Source organism: Diabrotica undecimpunctata, chromosome 4 (assembly GCF_040954645.1).
Source record: "Diabrotica undecimpunctata isolate CICGRU chromosome 4, icDiaUnde3, whole genome shotgun sequence".
Classification (NCBI taxonomy): Eukaryota; Metazoa; Arthropoda; class Insecta; order Coleoptera; family Chrysomelidae; genus Diabrotica; species Diabrotica undecimpunctata.
The window spans coordinates 60,267,378-60,291,177 of record NC_092806.1 but is presented as its reverse complement, the minus strand read 5'-3'; the positions used below and the strand labels follow the sequence as shown (position 1 = coordinate 60,291,177).

General features: G+C 33.4%; 1 protein-coding gene across 1 annotated transcript in view; it reads left to right on the top strand.

Moving 5' to 3' along the window:
• The window catches only part of LOC140438688 (uncharacterized), a 28,447-nt gene extending 5,908 nt beyond the window's left edge, over positions 1–22,539 (top strand). Inside the window, exons 2-3 of the mRNA XM_072528331.1 lie at positions 2,575–3,685; positions 22,369–22,539. Of these exons, the coding sequence (XP_072384432.1) occupies positions 2,575–3,685; positions 22,369–22,539 (1,282 nt within the window). The remainder of the gene's footprint in view (positions 1–2,574; positions 3,686–22,368) is intronic.
• Positions 22,540–23,800: the final 1,261 nt, after the last annotated feature.

The window sequence follows — 23,800 nt, the reverse complement described above, 5'->3', positions numbered from 1 at the left end:
AGATAGAGTCACGAATACCGAAGTATTAAGGACAGGGGGAAAGGGAAAATACAATAAAAGAAAGGAAATTGCAATATCTCGGACATGTGATGAGAGGCGAAAGACACAACATCTTGAGACTTATAATTTAAGGAAAAGTAGAGGGTAGGAGAAGCGTAGGAAGAAGACGCGTTTTCTGGCTGAAGAACCTGAGAGAGTTTGGTTGCAGCTCAAGGTAATTGTTCAAAGCAGCTGCCTCGAATATACATATAATAATAAAATATAATAATAATACAAAAAAAAAAATAACTATTTTTACCAAAGATTTTGATTGTTTTTTATTTCCGTAGAATAAAAATTAAACAAGATATGATTGTATAAAGGTTGTATCCGCATGCGTTTAACACCATCTTCTAGTTCTTTCAGCGCATCCATTTTTAAAACAGAGAGATTGAAAAAAATTAGTATACACTACTTTGTAGTTTATTTAAAAAGTTACAAATTGATCACTTTTACCAGTAGTCATTTTACGCTTTGATTAGAGGATCGCAGTGAAGGTCCTGGTTAATTTGTTTTGTAGCCAGAAAGACTAAAAATCTGAGAGTGGTATGATTGGTACAATGATTAAAAAAAGAAGAAAGAAGGGGAGTGAAAAACCGTTGTTAATGACGTTATAGTTGAGAAAGGGAAGAGTAGAGTAGATGCGATGGAGAGTGGAGGTCGGTAACATGTTGGAGTCCTCCCTCCAACTGTATTTAAATCGAAATAAAACAAAACAGGCGTGGTAAACTTGGGGACACTTCAAATACTTTGAAGGACTGTCCCTAACGTTGATTTGGTTCAGATTGACAAAACAGTAATTTTTATCATTTTATTGTAGTGGAATATTTTTATATAAAATTACTTTTACGAGAACGCCTATGGATTAACTCGATCTGGAGATTATATCAGGAAATGTTTTATTAAGCCAAGAATGGGCTGATTGAATAACAATAGAGGGGAAAATCTTTGTTACAGGTCTAAGATTATAATCTTCCAATAAGATCAATAGCTAACCGTTCAAGAAAATCTACGTCAAAAGGGAAATCTATATTGAGGATATCTTGATTTTCGGTTGTAGCGATTTTCCAATGTCGGATATGTCAATCAGTGGAAGCTCCTTTATTTGGACATAAGAGAACTAAGGAATTTACTGATAGGAACTTTATATATATATATATATATATATATATATATATATATATATATATATATATATATATATATATATATATATATATATATATATATATATATATATATATATATATATATATATATATATATATATATATATATATATATATATATATATATATATATATATATATATATATATATATATATATATGCTGTCACTATTTTTCCGGGTTTGACTCCGCGTTGTAAAATGCTGGTTTTCTTGAAAACCATTGTTTTGGCGACGTTTCGGCAAGGTCTCACTTGCCATTCTCAAGCCTGGTGGAACTACTTCTCGTCGTTACTCGATTAGTACTGGTCGACTGGGCATTTCGGCGCTCGTTTAAATACTCTCTCGGCGGCGCGCGGGCTCTTGTGATTGGTCCTGCCTGTGTGCGAGTGGGCGGGGCCTTGTCTGGCGGTTTCGCTGTTTGTTTTTTCTGTGCGTTAACTGAAGTTGAATTTTTTTTTTTTTTTTTTTTTTTTTTTTTTTTTTTATATATATATACGAAAATAGAAGTACTTGTGGTTGGTTTGGAAAAAATATATAAATATGTTTTGTTTAAGTGTAAGGTAAGTTGTGTTTACAATCATTTTCAAGAGCTGCTAAAAAATACAAAATATCTTACAAAGTGGAACTAGAAAAAAAAATATTAAGTCACCAAATAAAATTGTTTGGTTAATAAATTTATGCTGCTAAACATATTTCAAAACACTGTTTAAAAAATTAGCTTATCTAATAAATGTTTCTCTTAAATTTTGTAACATAATTTAGAAAAACTTTTTTAACACAAAAACAATTGAATTTATAAATAAGTTAGTATAGCGACCAATTACAGTCTCAATGTTATGAATGCCAACTTACAATTTTCATTTTTGACAATTATATTGCCAAAAAATAAAATTTTGTTTAAAAATGATTTTTTATTTAGTAATAAAAAAGAAGGTTTCTTCATCATTGATAGATGCCTGAAAAAAAGTAACAAGTATATGGAAAATTAATTAAAAATGTGATATTTTACTGGTTTTATAAATAAACTATAGAGAAATTATATAATTATAAATTTTGCTTAGATTTTGAATTTTTGATGTTTTGTTTAAATTATTATCACTTCTGCTAATACAAACCATTTCTAAAAAAATCCTTTTGAATTTATTATCTTCATTACACAAAATTTTAATGTTATCAAAATCCATAATATGGTCTTACCATATTTGGGTACCACAATCTTAAAAAAATATAGCGTTTTAATTTAGTATCTACTATTGACGTTAAAAAATACAATATTTCTTATATGGTCATACCTTTTTGTATAACTGAGGATATAACTCTGGACAATAATATTATAGATAAAGTTAAGTCGTATATAACTACAGTCTTATATACGCACATGCCCCCACTGAGGATAAAACAGACACAGAAAAAGAAGAATTCTGTGAGAAACTAGAACAAACATATAGACAGTGTCCCAATAATGACGCTAAGTTGATTATCGGAGACATGAATGCCAAGGTAGGACAAGAGGAGATGTACAGACCAACCATAGGACCTTACAGCATACACAAAGAATGTAATGATAATGGGACGAGACTTGTAAATCTCGCAGCATCTCTGAACATGACGATCAGTAGTACATACTTTCAACATAAACGTATACATAAAGTGACGTGGACATCGCCAGATCATCAGACCCAAAATCAGATAGACCACGTACTGATTGATTTAAGACATGGATCAGATATACTAGACTGCAGAAATTATAGAGGTGCAAATATTGACTCCGATCACTATCTCATAGCTGGACGTATCAGAGCACGTATATCAAATGCCAGGAACGATAAAAGTAAACCAAAAATAATCAAATATAATGTTGATAAATTAAAGTGTACTGAAGTCGAAAGAAACTTCCAAATATGCTTAGATCGTAAAATATCAGAACATCCCAGAAGTGAGGTATATCCCACTGAACTTAACACAAATTGGCAGTTTATGAAAACCACGCTCAAAGAGACCGCAGAGGAAGTGCTGGGTGAAGTACCTAAGGGACAGCGAAACAACTGGTTTGATGAGGAATGCCAACGAGTAACGAAAGAGAAAAACGACGCATATCTGAAAATGATTAACAGAAGGACTAGGAGCAATGTTGAAGAATATCGAGTAAAGAGACGAGAGGAAAAACAAAAACACAAACAGAAAAAGCGACAACAAATCAATAAAGAGTTCGAAGAAATTGAAAACCTTAATAGAGAACACGAATACAGAAAATTTTACAAACAGGTTAACACAAAAAGAAAAGTTTTCAAGCTACAAGCGAACCAAGTCAAGGCCCTTAACGGAATTCTTTTAAACGAGAGAGTGGAAGTACTAGAAAGATGGCAGGAACATTTTAGTACGCTACTTAATGGAGAAAGTAGAGCTGAAGGTAGATATGATATAGAAATAGAACAGGAGGATACTGAACTACCAACTTTGGAAGAAATAAACAAAGCAATTCAGTCTCTAGCCAGAAACAAGTCACCCGGAACAGACAACCTACCCGCAGAAATATTTAAATGTGACAGTCAAACATTTGTAACCCTCCTTCACAAACTACTAATACAGGTATGGCAAAAACGCGCGTTACCAGATGATTGGAATACTGGAATTATATGCCCCATATATAAAAAAAGAAACGTTCTTGAATGTTCTAACTTTAGAGGGATTTCCCTTCTTAATACAGCATATGAAATTGTGTCCCTGATACTTAACGAACGACTGGCACGGTATACTGACAATATAATAGGATCATACCAAAGAGGCTTCTTGAAAAATAAATCTACCATTGATCACATATCCATCAGACAAATATTAGAAAAAACGACGGAGTACGACATAGACTACCATTACATCTTCGTAGACTTTAAGGCAGCGTACGATACTATTGACAGGTCCCAATTATATTCGGCGATGATCGAATTAGGAATACCAAAAGGATTGGTAGAATTAATTAAAATGACAATGATGAAAGTCGAATGTAAAGTGCGCGTACAAGGGGATGTTTCAAAACCATTTAAAACCAACAGAGGACTGCTCCAGGGAGATGCGCTATCATGCACGCTGTTCAACCTAGCGTTAGAAAAAGTTATGGGAGATTCGGGAATAAACTTAAAAAAGGTACGATATATACCCGTAGTATACAAATAATGGCATACGCTGATGATATCGCCATAATTGGAAGAACCCAAAATGAAGCAGTGGAGGCTTTCACACGTATCAAAAATGCCGCAGAAAACATCGGACTTCTGATTAACATCCAGAAAACTAAATGTATGCCGGCCATATCAAGAATTCAACAAAATAACTTAGAGGTGCAACACGAAACGATAGAAATGGTAGAAAAATTCTGCTACTTAGGATCACTGGTAGACTACAAAAATAACACACCCAACGAGATAAAAAAAAGAATATGCGTGGCTAACCGCTGTTATTTTGGCCTGGGCCCTCAACTAAGAGCGAGAAGTATGTCAATATCAACAAAGTGCAAACTTTATAAAACAATAATACGCCCAGTGCTCACATACGGATCGGAAACATGGGCAATGACGACCCGAGATGAAGAGTTACTGCGAGTCTTTGAAGGAAAAGTATTGAGGACCATATATGGCGGAGTAAACAAACACGGTCTGTGGAGAAGGCGATATAACTTTGAACTCTATAGACTTTTTGGTGATGCAGATATTGTGAAGACCATCAAAATAAACCGCCTAAGGTGGGTGGGCCACGTTATGCGGATGGATGAGAGTGATCCCACTAAAATAACTATGCTAAACAGGCCAGTCGGAAGAAGAAGAAGGGGGCGACCTAAACTCAAATATCTGGACGATGTACAGGAAGATCTGAGGGAGATTGGAGTGAGGGGCTGGAGAAGACAGACACTCGATAGGGAAGGATGGAAGAATGTTTTGAAGCAGGCCAAGGCTCACGAAGGGCTGCAGCCCCAACTGATAAGTCGTATATATACTTAGGACAAAAAACAAACTGTCAAAGCTTAACGGAAATGCTGATTTAAATAGATGCTTCCTAGCACGGGCAGCATTTGGAAGATTACAAATAATTTTTATATCAAACTTACCAAATATTTTAAAGACAAAAACTTTCCACCAGTACTTTTAACAACAACATAGTCCACAAACTTCAAGTGACTCAGAGAGCTATGGAAATGACACTACTCAACATTAGCCCAGCGATCACATATCTGAAGAAGAAATGAGACGATCAAAAGTAATATATTCCAATAATCTAAAATATCGCTATGTTAAAATGAAACTGAGCAGGGCACATAGCAAGAATGGAAGGGAAACGTTGGACCATGCGAATTGTTAAATGTCGACTAAAAGCAAATAAAACAGGTAGAGTCAGGCCTCAAACCAGATGGACTGGTGACATCAAACGAACGGGTAGTCACCAATCAAGTCTCGAAGCAAAAAGCAACGAACAGAAATAAATGGATACCCCTAAGAGAGTACTATAACCCATGATGTATGGAATAGCTTTTAATAATGATAACATTGAATACTTTTTTATTTCAGTTTTTTATTTGTATGTTAAATGAACTCTCTTCTTCAAGTGTCACGTTCTACTAGAACGTCGAAAGCCAATTCTTTGATCCTTATTTTGTCTTCTGTTTGTACGTCTTGTCTTGTTTTCAATTGCAAAAAGGCCTGTCTCGTCTGCTAAATTTTACATAATCTGATCTGTTAAGTGTTGTCTCACTGTTCTTTAAAAAAGCAACAACAGTATTTAAAAATAATACCCTTCCTCGTTCTCTAATTCGTTAAATATTGTTGTTTCTTGTTATATATATATATATATATATATATATATATATATATATATATATATATATATATATATATCTACGGCATAAAGTGGACTCCGTCCATGTTAAAATTCAGGTTCAATCGAGCTCCGTGGTCAAGTGGGTACCGATATACGGAGCTCACTTGACCATTCCATAATATTGGTTCTGTCGATTCATCAACATGTAGAGTTTAATAATTTATAAAAAATTTTTGGAGCCCGTAAATACCCCTGTATCATAAATGTATATCGTTTAGTTCACGTGTATATATTATAGGGGTCGTTGAGATCTTCTTCAATGTATAATTGAACCATAGGTTTATCGGTTTAAGTAAGCTCTGAGAGTTTGGCAACTGTGCGATTATACCGTATATTTTCAACATATATCCCGAGCGGTTCATATGGGCTCCTTATTTTTATCTACTGTTCGTAGACAGTGTAATGTCATACGCATTACACTGAGTAACAAAGGATATCTTATTACCTCGTATAACTACGTACTAAGAGGTAACTGGTTCTTTAAAAACAGGTATATAGATACAAAAGGATTTGGGCTTATTATTTAATGGAATGTTCGCTTGCATAGGAAATTTTATTTTTTCTGCATTTTTAAAAATGTTGTTTTTTTATTTAATATAATTTTATTAGTTAAATGCCGAACTCAATGTTTTTTTTTTAATTACAGAAATTTCGTAATATATTTTGTTTACGTGAGTATGTCTTTGTACGTTTTATGTAAGCATCCGATTAATAAAAACTACTTTTATTTCATCCAATCTTCTGCGATATCTTGTATAAAGTTTTTTTATTATTTTAGTTCTGGGCTTATTTGTGTACTATATATGATATCTCGATAAAAGGTTATTTCAAAATAAATATGCTTAAGAGCTGCAATAGATATTTTTGTGTTAAAATGGGTAGTAGTGTGGACAAAAAGAAAGAATTTGTCTAACAAGGTATATTCGGCAGCAGATGCATATAGTGCAAGCGTCTATGTTTTAAGGGCGGAAGGACGCGCACCTCATTTTTAGCTGACAAGCATGCGAAAAATATTATTTCTGGTCCTCAATTTACCTTTTAGTTTTAAACAATGATCTGTGACTGACCCCGTGCGATACAAATTATTTTCAAGGAATTTATATGAATTCTACGTTCAACAATTTCATGACATTATTGGATGTTCAGTTTTGTGAAAGCGTCTATGTTAGGGAGATTAAAGGAGCACACACGAGTTTTTCAGGGATTTTGGCTGAAAATTGATTCATAGTTTATTTTTATTGTGTAATAATAGGTGTATCGTCTATACAATAGAAGTTCTAGTATCTACCGGTATGGATCGTTCATTTGTGTAAATGTTATACAGTGTAGGGGCCTTTATGCTACCCCAAGCGAGACCGTTCTTCATCTGCTATTCTTATCATTGAGTGATACAAAAAATATTCTATTGTGTAGGCATACGCAGACAATATAAGTGAGTTTGTTATCTAAAGGGATGTCATATAGTTTTTGGAGAAATATTCTGTAATTTAAGGTGTCGTAAGCGGCATTTAGATTGAAAAATACCACCCCTGATACCCGATATTTTTCGTACCCGTCTTTGATTTAGTATTTGTGATGTACGTGATCTTCCCTGTCTACAGCCACTTTTGTCTTTTACTTTAAGTTTTTCTTCTAATATCGGTGATATCATATTAACGATATTGTGCAAAAGCATTTTGAATAGCTGACAAAATAAAGATATTAGCCGATAGTTTTTGTGGTCGTTGGAGTGTTTGCCAGGCTTAAGTAAGGTAACAACTTTGGCTTGTCTCTATTTTTTGGGTATCTCCTAATTTGAATACAGTTGTTCATCATCTGGATAAGTCATTGTAGTGTTTTTGGTCCAGATTGCGTAATAAGTTTTGTGCTCAGATCCTCAAGGTCGGTAGTTGTGTTATTTTTCATTAAATATGTAGATTGTGGATCCAAGCTCCACATCGTTAAAAGGTTCTCTCAGCTGACTGGTTTTGTCCTTTCTTACTTTCCGACCGAAATAGTGTCTATATCTATAATGTGGTTTTCAGCGATCAGCTATATACCAAATACCCTAGGTTAGTCCCTATATGTGTTTCCTGTACTAGAAATTAGTCAGATTCGTGTTAACTCATATGTCTGATAAATTTAAGTAAAGTAAAGTTTCTTGATTTTTAGATATACTCTTAACAGTTATAGACATATGTTATTAGAATAGTTGGTCCTAAAAAGGACCAATTTGACAAAATCATATTAAAGGTGTGACTGAAGAATTAGCCGATTAATTAATTAATCATTACCCGGGGTATGACCGATTGCGGTGGTCTTATTAGTACTCCAATCTTCCTAAAGGCTCGTTCTTTAAACCCCATAAGTAATGCGTAATCTTTTTATTAAAAATTTAAATTTTACATGCCGTGTATTACTTTTTGACGATATGTCGAATCAGATTTGTATAGTAATAATTTTAGGTTCTAAAGAGCCTCTTTGTGGAAAATAAATAAGTTTGTTGGCGCCACTGTTCAGATGATGGGTTTATCACAGATATCAAAGTTTACATTTTAATTCAATGTTCTATTTACGTATCTTCAATATTAAAAAAGTAAGAAAAGACATGTTTATGCTTTTATTTTTTTTTTAAATCTATTCTGTTTTCTTTCTAGAGTTCTGTCTTTTTTGAACGACCTGTGTTCTTTTTTCAATTGGGCACTTGTCCAAAGCTATGACAAATACTCTGTCCTCTGCTATTCTACATTAATATGACATTCATTATTTTCTCTAAACACTCTGTCCTCTGCTGTTCTACATTAATATGACTGATTTATTTTATCTTTCTTGCAGCTATTTTAATGTTTATCCTGTGTATCTTCTTCTTCTTCTTCTTTTTACATAACTCTGTCTGTTTTTCATTGTGCTTCCAGTAAGTTGCCTTTCCATCGTTTTCGTAGTCTTCCTACTGATCGTCTTCCTATGGGTTAACCGTCTTTTGCCGTCTTTATTGTTTTATTTGTTGTAATTCGGCTTATATGATCGTTCCGTTCTACTCTTCTATTTCTTAACCAGTTCTTGATGTTCTTCACCTTGCATCTACGTCGTATATCTGTACTTCTAGCTCTGTCCCATAGTGTCTTACCATCAATTTTTCCAAGTGTTTTCATCTCTGATGACTGATGACTGTTTTGTAAATTATGCCTTTCGTTTCTTTTCCGATATTTTTATTTATTTATAATGTTTCATTTAGGTAGCCTGTGGCTCTGTTTGCTCTATTCACTGGATCTTTCACTTCAGATTCGAGCTTTCCCTAGCTAGATAATGTGATGCCTAGATATTTAAGCTCCAACCCTTGTTCTATTATCTGACCTTTTAGCTCCAATTAACATCTTAGTAAATTTGCGGTAGTAACCATGCATTTTGTCTCTTTTGGGGAAATTAACATGTTAAATTTTCTGGCGGTTGTATGAAATTGGAGCAGCGTACGTTGTAAATCATCTTCACTTTGAAAGAGTAGTATTGCGTCGTCTGCACAGCAGATTAATATTATATTATATATTATTTGTTTTTCTTCCATTTGGTATCCTTTTTTAGTTCTTACTTTTTTATTATTTCATCCATAATCAGGTTGAATAATAGGGGACTCAGGGAATATTCCTGTCTCAACCCATTGTCAGCTTCAATAGGGTCGGTTAGTTCTTCTTCTACTTTTACTTTGATTGTGTTGTTTTGGTATATATTCTCGATCGTTTTGATTTTTCCTAGATTTTTCCTTCTTGCGTACAATAAGTGGATAACGTTTTTTAATTTGTGTATCTTCTGTATATTAGTATTTCTTCTGCGTATTAAAAGTTAAATTTTGGTTATTATTTCTTAATATTCTCTTAACGTGTTTATTAATTGTCTTGTTTCATGTGTATCAAGATATGTGTATCATGATAGATTGTAATGCATATTTCATTTAATGTAATTAAAGTGCTCTTTGCGTTTGCCAATTACTATCTCACTTCCTCAGTGATAGGTCTTTTTTTCCTCATCAATAACCTTATCCTCGCGCGATACAGCTATCTCGCGCGATACAGCTATTTTAACCCTCTATAGCCCCGTGTGTACTCAAGGCAACAAAGGAGTTTTTGATGCAGAAAACTTTTTTAAAACAATTTCCGACTCTAAGATGCCCTCTGTTAATTTCAGGCAACATTTGGTTATACATTTTAATACACTCTATGAACCTATAACGAAACCTATATGGAAATGTTTAACAGTATGTCAAATGGACATGGCTGCCTTATTAGTTTGTATTTTCGATAGTGATTTATTGTTATAAAATGTGTACAAATTATATAAAAATATATACCGAGGCATTATATCAGCATTTATATGTTGATTACCGTTGAAATTTGTTTATTTTATTGTGTTGTTTCAGTACTGTGATAAAAAACAGGTATGTTACTCTGAATCCACACTGGACCATATTATTTTAAATTATTTTTTTAGGATGGATACAAAATCGTTCTACGGGAAAAGCAGTAAATATCCGAGGAATCCAAAGACTCTGACTTTGACAGTGATAATAAGAGAGTGATAATGAATTTTCCATAGGTACTCAGATATCAATTGATCCAGGATCAAATAAAATGGAAAATGAAGATGATTTGTACGAAGCAAATTTAGACCAGGTCAAATAGTTGATACTATATCTAGGAATCGCTGGGAAGAAATAGAAACTAAAATTCATTTCAATAATAACGAAAATATGCTCAACAATAATGATAAGTTATACAAAATTAGACCATTCATCAACGGCCCATTTCAAAGTTTTCAGATTATTCCAATGAGTGAAAAATTGTGTATTGATGAATAAATGATACCATTCAAAGGGGCACATTCTTTAAAACAATATATGAAGAATAAACCCAAAAAATGGGGATACAAGGCATTTGCTTTGCGTGATAGCAATGGTATTGTTTATAACTGGGAATTATATACAGGAACTGTTGAACATTCTCTTCATTTACCTAATATAGACACCAGCGGTAATGTAGTAATAAGATTGTGTGAGATAGTCGAACCAAACAAATACTATAAAGTATATTTTGACAACTGGTTTAATAGCATTCAGTTGCAGAATGAAATGGAAAAACGTGGACTGCAATGTTTGGGAACTGTTCGTCCAAACAGACTGCCTAATTGCCATTTTTCTGATGACAAAAATATAAAGAAACAAGGTAGAGGTACTGTAGAAGAAAAGCACGCTACAGCAGATGGCATAAGACTAACAGCATTAAAGTGGTACGATAATAAACCGGTTCATTTGCTTAGTACATTTGTTGGTTCTGAGCCTACTTCGTTAGTCAAGAGGTGGGATAAGAAAAAAAATCAAGAATTATTGTACGCTGTCCAAATTCAGTGCAATTTTATAATAAATTTATGAGAGGTGTCGATCTTATGGATTCACTAATTGCTCTTTACCGAACAGACATAAAATCTAAAAAGTGGTATCTAAAAATATTTTTTCACCTTCTGGATTTAGCTGTTGTTAACAGCTGGTTGTTGTATCGTCGTGATTGCGATTACTTTGAAAGAAAAATCAGTTGCCTTTGTTACAGTTTAAGTCCCACTTATGTAGCGGACTGTTAGCAAGAACTGACCAGATCAAAAACAAAGGACGTCCCAGGCTCAGTGAAATTGAGAACGAAATTGTAAAAAAACGGAAGAGAGGACCTACTGCTATTGTACCACCGAAGGAAGTTAGGCTTGACCAAACCTTCGACTGGCCCGTATATTCAAAAAAGGGGGAGGATGCAAAAAAACAGGATGCTGTAATACTTCTAAAGTAATGTGCGATAAATGTAAAGTTGCTTCATCTTTTACAACTACAAATATTTGTTTTTTTGATTGGCATAATAAATAAGTATATAACTTAATTCGTTAATTTTTGCTGCCCACAGTTGCCTGAGGGCAATACTCCCAAAACTCTCCCCAAACAAAATTTAAAAAATCTAAAAAAAATACTAGTTGTAAATGGATGGATATTTGAGCACATATACAAATTAAAACATTTTCCTTTAAGTTTACAAAAAAAGTCGGGCAATAGAGGGCTGAGATATTTATATTTCACTATACGCTCTATCATTTGGTTTTCATTTCTAATTAGCACCTATGACGAAATTTATAATATCTAAGATCTAGTGCTTTCATATGAAACTGGAACAAAACACTTGGTAGATAATATTTATTCGTTTTGAGTACACTTTTTTTAGAACCTAGTATATAAAAGAATAAATATTTGTCTGTTCAGTGTTTTCCAAGTCTGTAAAACATAAACAGGCTTAAATATTAGATTATACATTTATTAAGAATGTTCAATTTCTTAATTAAAGATTTTATATTTAAAAATATGAATAGGTTTTTACATTTTATTTGACGTTTTAATCTTTTAATCGGAGTTCATTTTTCGAAAAACTATAAAATTGTAAGAACAAATTGCTATGTAAAAGTACAAGGCACTATTCTCATGCTGTGAGCTTTGCTGCTCTGTTACTTTTATAACGCTTAAACTATTTTTAATTTATTGTCAATGTTTTTGAGGCGGTTTTCCTTAAATGACCATTTTTAAGGTTAGTAATGACATTAATTTGATAGTTTCCATTTTATTAGTACTGATGGTATATGGCTAGCATCTGTTGGTTGTATATATCAATTTGAACGTGGAAGTAAGAGCACTCTCTTGTTAGTAATTTCAGTGTAAATTGTGACGAAACCAGAAATAACCCATAATATTCTCCCCGTGTGATCTTAGTATTTCCGTTGATTGAATAGTATAGGGTATCCAATATTTTAATCAACGGTATGTCAGAGTTTTATTAATTTTTATATATATTTGCAAAATAAGGAAGAAAGTTCAGTATAGGCAGTTAAACAGCTGATCTGTCAATTTAGAAGTAAGAACAAGTACCAACTTGCTGAAAAGCATACCATACACAAAAGGGGTAATAAAATGTACTGCACAAACTATAGCGATATAAGCTATATATTATATATAAGCTATATATATCTAATAATTATTAGGATATACAGTATTTTTTCTGATACACCTGGAACGATTGAGTGAATAGGTGAACTATCAAATAGGAGACTATTAGTATGGAATTAGAAAAACTAATAAATCGTTGATCAATTATTCACTATTAGGCAGTTAATCAGAAATGTTGGGAATACAAAAAAAAACATTAAACTAGTAATTTATAGATTTTAAACAAGCACTGATATAACCATAAGAATAAAACTATGAAATACCATGGCAGAACTAGGATTACCTAATAAACTGACTAATTTAACAAGGAGTAATATACAAATAAATACTTCAAGGAAAACTGTCGACTTATTTTCAAATGTACTGCAAAGTTATTTAAAAAATGTGACGGAATTAGCGTAACACCTGTTTTGAAAACTAAATATTATGAGACGAATTGGGGATATTATATTACACAAACTAAACCGCTTGCCTACAAAAAATATCATGAAAATACGATACGGTGAGAAAGACTAATGACTTTACAGCTAATTGCCACATAAGTATCAATGTAACTATAGCTCACAAAATGGGTTCAATTACATTGCAATTTTTAAATTTTTCGTGATAAAATGAAGTGATTGATTGTTGTTTTGAAAAGGTAAGTTGTTTTTTATTTTTGTATTCCTATCATCTGATATTGTAATATCAACATTTTTCATAATATATTCTAAAATAACGAAATTACTAATAACGAACAAAAGTTTTATTAATTTCTTGTTAATATAATTATGTAGAAATTTAGGTTTTTATCTTGTTCTTACTATAGTGCTAAAGCACAAATGTAGTCATAGTCTACCGTATTTTTTTCATAGTGGTCATAGTTTTTAATTGTAATATAGCTTATGTGTTTATAATAACTAGCGCATAGAAAATAATAAAATTTTGTACCCTGTGCTTTATGTTTATTATCCTTTATTGTATTGGAACATCTAGAAGTATAGCAATACATTTTAACTGTTGAACAAAAGAGAAAATAAAAACACTTTTTGTGGTGTGCCACTTAACCATACACAAAATCGTACACAAATAGTCAAATGGTAGTAAAAGTCGATATAGGCCGCCAGACGACAGAGGCATCGCCGCGCTCGATGTCTATACTATGAAATGTTTTTCATACAGTTTTCGGATCAGATTTTTCAAAACATCAAATTACATCTTCTTTTTGCCTTTCTTTATTTAGGCTAACCGCTACTGTTTTTTTCTTCAGCGTTTCTTCTTAATCTACATTAATGTTATATTACAATTCTTTCTGGAACGAGCTATAATTTTTCTCAAATAACCATTTTGTGTGGTTTAGTCGCCTTAAGGTTTAGCATGCTTTGTCAGATGCTTTTTAAAGTCCCTTTTAATATTAATATCGTTTGAGAAATTTTTCCCAGATACTTATATTTCGTTTTGATTTTCAATCTTCTTTTAATGTTAGTTTAAATGGTCTAGTAGTGTGTTCGTACAGTTCAGTTATAAGCAAAATTAGGTGTTGTTGTACACCTAATTCTTTTAGTATCAGTCATAAGTGTATCCATTTGACTCTGTGGAACGCTTAACGATAGTCTATAAAACAAATCCATAGTGGGATATTGAATTTCCTAGACTTTATACTTTTCTTGGACTTTTATTATAATAGTTTTAAAATTAAATGTTTAGTGAAAATCTCTACGCGACTTTAATGCATTAAATATTTTAATTAAAAATCGACATATCTATTGAAATTAGACAGTAAAAAAGTATGTTATTAAAGATTGATTTATAAATTATTGTAGTTTAAATTCAACTACGCTATGAAACAAATATTGCATGTCATAAACTGCAGTAATCCAACAATTATAAAGATCTCCCTGTTGTTTGAGTTTTCTTTAATTAATAGAGTAACAAACATTATAATCCTACCGAAGGGGCCTCTAATTTCATAAACTGTTACACGATTACTCTATCCGATCTACGTACATTTATGAACTAAATGTTTTAGTGACAATGCCTTTTAATAAAAAATACTAATTAATAAAAATGGAAACTTAACTTTTCCAAGTTTATAATAGACACTTTCTTATGTTTAAAAATATATAAAATAAGTAATATAAATTACCGCCTTGTTTATTAAAACTAAAAAGTAAAATAAAGTTATGTGTCGGTTAACAATTTATATTTAACTACATTAGCGCAATAATCCTGAAATTCCTTCATGACTAATGGATATTTAAATAAATTTCAAGTGTTAAAATGTACCTGCTGTAAAATTTGAAAATCTACTACTAATACAATTATTGGCAACATCTCAGGAGTTTAGAAATGTACGCAACATGGTAAATACGGATCCCAAAAATGGTTTATCCTATTGTGGAGTCCACTTAATGCTACATGTCGGTCGGAGTCTACATAAAGCGCTACTTAGATAATAATATACACGGTGTATATTCTACTGGAGTTAGTATAATACCGTTTTAGAACGGAGCTTACATTAACCGCTAGATGTATATATATATATATATATAATATATATATATATATATATATATATATATATATATATATATATATATATATATATATATATATATAAGCGGGAATCCTACAGCTTTTGCCGCTTCCCGCATTTCGATAGCCATCTTTTTCTATCTCTCCAGGTGTCTTCATCAATGGCTCTTGTATCCAAGACTTGGCTGGTTTTCCTCGTTTCCTTCTATTAGTTGGATTGTATTCCATAGCTCTTTTTGGCCATCTGCTGTCGTCCATCCTCTGTACGTGTCCATACCATATTAACTGTCTAGTTTCTATTCTTTCAGAAGTTGTATGTACTCTATCTGTTTTTCTTCTAATTTCAGAATTAGGTATATGTTCTACTCTTGATATACGGCAAGCTCTTCTCAGGTAGTCCATTTCAACCGTGTCAACTTTTTTCTTTCCTTTTACTGCCATTTGCCAAAATTCTGCTCCATATGTAAGAATGGGCTCTACAATTACTTTGTAGATAGTCATTTTACTTCTCATAGTAGCTTTGTTGGACCAAAGTATCGAATTCAGAATTTGAACACTCTTCCTGCTTTGTTGCACTCTATAGTCTATATCTCGTTCCGTTGTTCCTTTACTGCAGATAATTCTTCCCAAATATTTGTATTCGTAGCACCTTTTCATTTGTTAAATTTCCAAATCCGGGTCTTCGTCTTCACTGCCTATTCGCATATATTCTGTGATAGACATATTCATACTCATCCCCCATTTTTCGTATTCATCTTTGAGCTTTCTAAGCATATAATCTGCATCTTCTTCACAGCTTGCAATTAGTACTTGATCATCTGCAAAAAACAGCGTTGTCAGATAATGGTTGTTAAGCTTCAACCCCATTCCCGCACATTTTTGTCTCCACTGGTGCAGTGCTTCTTCTTCTTCTTCATGTGCCTTGTCCGTTCCGAACGTTGGTAATCAACATGGCTATTCTGACTTTGTGCAGTGCAGTGCTTCTTGGATATATATTTTGAATAGGATGGGGGAAAGAAAACATTCTTTTCTTAAGCCTTTCATTACTGTAAATACCCTGGAGAACGTATTTCCTGTTTTTACAGTGCTTTGAGGACATTTATAGATGTTCAGTATTGCTTTAAGATATGTTTTACTACGGTCCGTTTTCGTCAAGACACTAAATAAGAGTTTTAAAGGAACTGTATCATAAGCCTTCTCCAGATCTATAAATACCAGATGCGTAGGGAGGTTTCGAGCTGTTCGTTTTTCAATTACTTGTTGAAGGGTAAATGTGTTGTCCACGCACGATCTTCCTGCTCTGAAGCCGCTTGGTTCTTCAATTTCTTTATACTCCTCTTCTATTCTTCTTTTCAATATACGACCATATAACCTTCCCAGCGAGCTAGTTACGCTAATGCCTCTATAATTTCCGCATTCTTTTCTGTCTCCCATTTTATAAATGGGGCTAATGTGGGCCAAATTCCAATCGTCTGGAATCGTTTGGCCTTTAATTAAGCATTTATTAAAAATATTCACTAAGCTTTCCAAGTTTCTTGTTACTAGATATAAATAAATAATTTATTTTTTACCTTCATTATATTACTAAATTCTTTTATAAACTCTGTGGTTGCAGAAATTCTTGATATGTATATTTAAACGAGAATATTTGACTCGGCATCCGGCAAGCAAACATATAAGCGATTAATTTGCCTTGTCTTTATGAATGTGACCTGACCTCCAAGAGAGAAGCATTACAAAGGAAAGTATAATAATTGTAACCCGGTTTTGTCACTTTTAGTACTGTGAATGGTCAAGGTTTACTTCGGCACAGTCCTACATTTCCACGATTTACCAATATTTATACTATTATTACGTGACACGATGTCCTAGATTGCGGCTTGGATTGTTACAGATATTAACGAATAAGAATGCGAGGAATTAGATTACAGACTAGTTAGTCACTGAATGAGTTTAATAGTTGAATGTAGGTAGGTAGAAAGGTACGAATAAGTGCCTATATGTATTTATTATTATGTAAAATTTGTAATTGAAGGTTTTGAGTTACTGCATATTTCGAAAGCGTAAATTATTCTATCTACATTAGTTGCATGAGTAAGAGGATTGCGTATCTTAATAATCATAAAAATTTAATTTGAACCAAGAATTATCAGAAAAATAAATATTATTTTTATTATCGAAGCGTGTTTTAGCCCCAAAGAACAAAGTAATTCCCAAGCATTCTAAACGCATCAAAGGCTTTTTTACGTCCAAAAATGCTCATGCAATTTATCTTTAATGGCAAAATCAAAATCCATTAAAATCATCAACATCGTCAACATTATCTCTCAGGCATGTGTTGAGTACTATGAGAGTACTATGTAAAATCTTCAATAATATCTATGACACAGGCAATATCCCAAAAGATTGGCTACTTTCAGAATTTATTACCTTACCAAAGAAACAGGGAGCAAAAAAGTGCGGAGAATATAGGCTAATAAGTCTAATGAGCCATACATTAAAACTTTTTCTTAAAATTATACATCGTAGAATATACAAGCTATGCGAAGAGAGAATACAAGACACACAGTTTGGATTCATAAAGGGCGTAGGTACAAGAGATGCACTGTTTAGTCTACAAGTATTATTTCAAAGATGCAGAGATATGACTTGCGATATTTACACCTGCTTTGTGGACTACCAAAAAACATTTGATACAGTTCAACACCAAAAAATGATGGATATTCTAACAAAAGCCCAAATGGATGATAAAGATCGGCGTATAATACAAAATTTATACTGGAGCCAATCAGCCACAATAAGAACGAATTTTGGAGGTGAACCAACGGAAATGATCCAGATTCTACGAGGCGTTAGACAAGGTTGTATACTTTCACCTATATTATTTAATCTATATTCAGAGGAAATATTTAGTGAAGCCTTGGAAAAATGCGAACATGGAATACTTCTAAATGGAGAACGCCTAAATAACATCCGTTATGCAGACGACACCGTTATTTTTGCAGACAGTTTCAACAGTTTACAGCAACTGATAAACAAAGTAAATGAAGTAAGTGAAAGATTTGGACTTCAAGTAAATATAACAAAAACTAAATTTATGATCATCAGCAAAAATAAAGTTAGAGACGCTCAACTACTTATCAATAATACACCAGTGGACCGAGTAAAACAGTATAACTATCTTGGAACAACAGTAAATGAACAATGGGATCACTCACAGGAAATAAAATGTAGAATAGAGAAGGCTAGGAGTGCATTCAATAACATGGCCAAACTCTTTAAAAGCCACAATCTTAATCTGGAGATAAAAGTAAGGCTCCTACGATGTTATATCTTCTCAATATTGTATTACGGAGTTGAATCCTGGACACTAACTGAAGCAATGGAGAAAAAACTTGAAGCCTTCGAGATGTGGCTATACAGGCGAATTCTAAGGATATCATGGACAGACAAGATAACCAACGAGACCGTATTACGAAGAGTGGGCAAAGAAAGAGAGGTGATGTATACCATTAAAAGGAGAAAGTTGCAATATCTCGGACATATAATGAGAAACAGCACTAAATACACATTACTGAAGGTAATCCTACAGGGTAAAGTATTCGGAAAGCGAGGAATTGGGAGAAGGAGAATATCATGGTTAAAGAACCTGAGGAAATGGTTCTCCACAACAACAACGAATCTATTTAAAGCATCAGTCAATAAAATAATTATAGCCAGAATGATTGCCAATATTCGGAACGAATAGGCACCGAAAAAAGAAGAAGAAGAATGTGTTGAGTACAATGGACATAGTCCAATAAACTAATCTATTGGGCTTTTCTTGTCTGAGCTGGGTCTCCGATTATTTTTAATGACCACCTGCCGTTTATGAATCTCTCAACATGTCCTGTTCTTTTCAACTGTATTGTTGTAATTCGTTGTATCAGGTCTTGGACTTTTGTTCTTTGCCGGATGTGTGTATTTCTTACGCGATCTTGGGTTCGAATCTCAAGCATAGTTCTCTTCATTTTTCTTCGAGCAACCTCAAGTTATGTACCGTATTCTTTAAGAGTTTCGGCACCTCTATTATCTCTATTTATTCCAGAATGTCAGTGTGTCATTCCAAATTAGTTTTGAGTTACATTTTTGATGACTTATTCACAGGCCAACTTTTGTTGTTGTCTACTCCAGCTCATTTCTCGTTTAATCGGGATCATTAGTATGTTATTCCAGTTTTGTGGTAAGGAGGTATTATATAGGTATAATTTGAAACCAAAAAAATCTTGGAGTGGAGACCGAGAGCGGATAGACGAAACCCGGGAAGACCACCCACAGGATGGACTGACGACATAAAGAGGATTTGTACCAACTGTATTGCAGCAGCGCAAGATAGATCTGAATGGAGGTTTTTCGAGGAGGCCTATGTTCAGCAGTGGACGACTATGGGCTGATGATGATGATGATAATTTGAAAAGTTAATATAATAGCTAATATAATTTAGTGTCCTCTATGGAGTAGAAAGCCGGAGCCTTACAGAAGATGCCATAAACTGATAAGAGGCATTGGAAATGTGGTGCTACCGACGTATGTTGAGGGTCTCATATATACACCACACAAGTAACATAACTATTCTCCAGAGGCTAAGAAAAGACAAAGAAATTATTAACACCGTAAAGAACAGAAAATTGGCTTACTTCGGCCACATCATGCGTAATGATAAATACCGACTTCTACAGTTGATTCTATAAGACAAGAATGAGTGTAAGAGAGGCCCTGGAGGTAGAAGTATATCCTGGCTGGCCAATCTTAGGAAGTGGACGGGTCTAGCGTCAACTGATCTATTTCGAGCTGCTGTGAATAGAATAAGATGGGTCAATGTGGTCGCGAACCACTCTAGAAGATAGGCACATTTAGAAGAAGAATTTAAAAAGCTTCTTTATTGTCTCTAATAAGTTGTGACCTCCATTTGTTATTGCTTCTTTATTCTCTGGTGATTTATTATTTTTCATTTCTTCCGAGCTTCCGATCCTTGATTAACTATTCTCATTATTATTAGCCATTTTGAGTCCACTGCTGAACATAGGCCTTCCGTAATTAATTTAATTGTATCCGACCTTGAGCACCTTGGAACCAGTTGTGCTGGATGCGCTTGATGTCGTCTGATCACCTTGTTGGAGGACGTCCTCGATTACGATAAGCATCGTGTCTAGGTCTCTATTCTAAAATTTTCTTGGTCAATCTTGCATCTCTGACTCTGGCAACATGTCCTACCCAGTTCCATTTTAGCGTTGTAATTCTTTTAACTGCGTCTGTAACACCAGTTTTTCTCCTAACTGTTTGATTTGTAACTCTGTTTGTCTCTGGGGATATATTCAACATTGACCTTTTCACTCCTCCCTGTTGTCTGTCTTATTGCTAATTATACTTGTTTGTTTCATAATGTCTTTTGGTTCGTTTTCCGATTAATGTCTGTCTAGGTAAAGCTTCGCATAAAATTCTTCTAGTGCTTTAGAAGAAGAAAATATGTATGTGAATGGGTATCATGTTACATAGAAAAATCTATGGTTAATATCCTTCCAACTCAGTCTGCCCTGCGTGAACTCCTACTCAGTACAAGTTAATGTAGAGTTGATCTAAAAACTCAAAGTCGAGCACAGATCCGGCAGCGATCATTTCGTATCTCGTAAAAAATCCTATAACATATAATTCAGTATTGGCTCAATAAATAAATTTATTGTTTAGACAGTAGAAATATTAGAATTATATGTATTATATTTCCTCTGTTGGAATCAAATGGCGAAAGTGAAAGTTAAAAATGAACTGACTAAGGATATCCAGATTCGCCGTGGGGGACGCAAAGGGTGTTTTTTTATCATCATTGTTGTTTAATTAATACGGTAAAGTCATCTCAGAATTAACGTTGGTCGAAGTCAATAAGGGCCTAATAATAAACGATGAGCCACTTAATAATATAAGATATGCTGACGATAAAGTCCTTCTGGCGGAAACATTAGAAGAACTGCAACACCTTGCTCAACATCTTAATATACATTGCATCGATTATGGACTAAAAATAAATTTGAAGGAAACCAAGTTCGTGGTATTTACAAAAGCAGAAAATAGTTAAGCTAATACTAGATTAATACAGATATTGAACAAATATCTTCGTACAAACACCTTGGAGCATGAATCACACAAGATATGGTTCAAACAAAAGAAATAAGATGCTGTATTGAAAATGCACTGAAATTAACAGCGTATTCTGAATTATCATGGATGGGTCGCAAAACAAACGCACAACTTCTCGAACAGGAGGCAGGAAAACAATTCGAAGTTTTAAATTCCATAAGTTGAAAGGCACTTAAGGCACATTATGAGAGGTAAAAGTAGGATCAATTAAAAAATAATGTAGAACAAAATCAAAAGCAGAAGAAGCGTATAGGTAACCTTTTTATAATTTCTATATTATAATTTGCCGCTGTTCCCCACAGTTCTATCCCAGAGGTCCATACTGGCTTCAATACCGCTTTGTACAAGTGGAATTTATTTTGAGTTGTTAACTGAAATTGTTTTTCTATTAGCCAGTATATGTGTCTTACTTTGTGACCCAGTTGTTTTCTTTTGAAAAATATGTGTTTTTTCCAGGTCAGTTTTCTATCCAGATAAATCCCAAGGTAATTTACAACATTTCTGTGTTAATATGTACATGTTATGTTAATACATACAGGTGGACATATTTCTCTACAAGTTGTAAATGTTACATATATCGACTTTTGCTCATTCCGTTTAATTTTAGATTGTTGAACCATTTTTCGACGTCGTTGTGGATTCTTGTTGGAGCATAAGATTATCTGCAAATTTATCTCTTATGGCAGGTGATGTTTGGAGGTCAGCAGAGTGGAGTAGGTACAGGAAAGGACCCAGTACACTTCCCTCTGGGACTGCCGCTGTTTGTATTTGTCTCTAAAACGTCTATTTGTAAGGTATGACTTTAGCAGTGTGTAATAATTTAAAGGTAAAAAACTCCTAAGCTTATTGAGCAACCCTTGGTAATGATTTTCATGATTGAATTGAATTATTGTGTTAGAAATGTATATCCTTTTCCGGCAGCTCTTGTAATGTTTGTCCTGTGATGAGGTAGTACCCTGGGGCTTATATTTAGGATTGGTTTTGAATCTTATTGTGGTTTTTATTTCTTTTTTTTTTAAATTTTTTCTTAGTGCTTGGTTTATTGTTTCCTCTCAATTGGGGTCAGTTGTTTCATTGGAAATAAATTTAGTTCTTAGGTGGTTTGCAATTTAACCATCCGCCTTGCTTTTTTTAATGGTGGTATATTGTATTGAAGACTTTTTAATTTTCGAGTAGCCTTCGATAGGGAGTAGTTTGCTTGTTCAATTGTATCTAGTTTTTTTATGTATTTACTGAATTGTAATTTTTTTTCCGTTGCTATTATTTTTTTAGTTCCTTTAGAGCATTGTTCTGCTACGTTTTTGTTTGTGGCGATCTAGTTGCTTGCTACTATTTTCTGAGTTTTCTTTTCTGGATTATTTTCTCTCTTATAGATATCGAAGTATAATTACTTTTATTTTCATTGTTTCGGGGTGTTTTTGAGTCACAGGCAGCTTGTTGTATGACTTAGTTAAAGCGTTCTACAGCATGTACTATCTCTTCATTATTCTTTAGGGGGAAATTTAGTTAGGATATCTTCTCCACTAGATGTTTAAAGATGTTCCAATTTGTTTTTCGGTTATGTAATACACACGGTTTTTCCCTGTGGAGAATTTTTTAATTTAGTGTTATAATAGCTAGCGAATGGTTGAAAGATAATTGATAACATGACTCAGCATGCATATAGTTCTTCTTAATTAGTTTAGTTATGCCAAAGTCTAGAAGATCGAGGTTTTGTTTATGTCGGTTTGCCAGTAAATTGGTTCTCGTATTGTTAATACTTCAAGATTATTGTTGTTTATTGCTTTGTATAACTCTCTTCCTCGGATAGTATCTAGTCTAGAATCCTAACTTTGATGCTTGGCATTCTAATCACCGCCACAAATGAATCGGTTGCCTAGTTCGTCGAAGAACTCTCTAAAGTCTTTTTCTGTTATTTTATGCTTTGAAGGGTAATAAACCGCAGAGTAAGTAATGGAGCCTGTCCAGTCTTCTACAACTATATTTGTGGATTGTATGTATTATTTGTGTTTTCAATAATGACTGCAGTGCCACCGTGG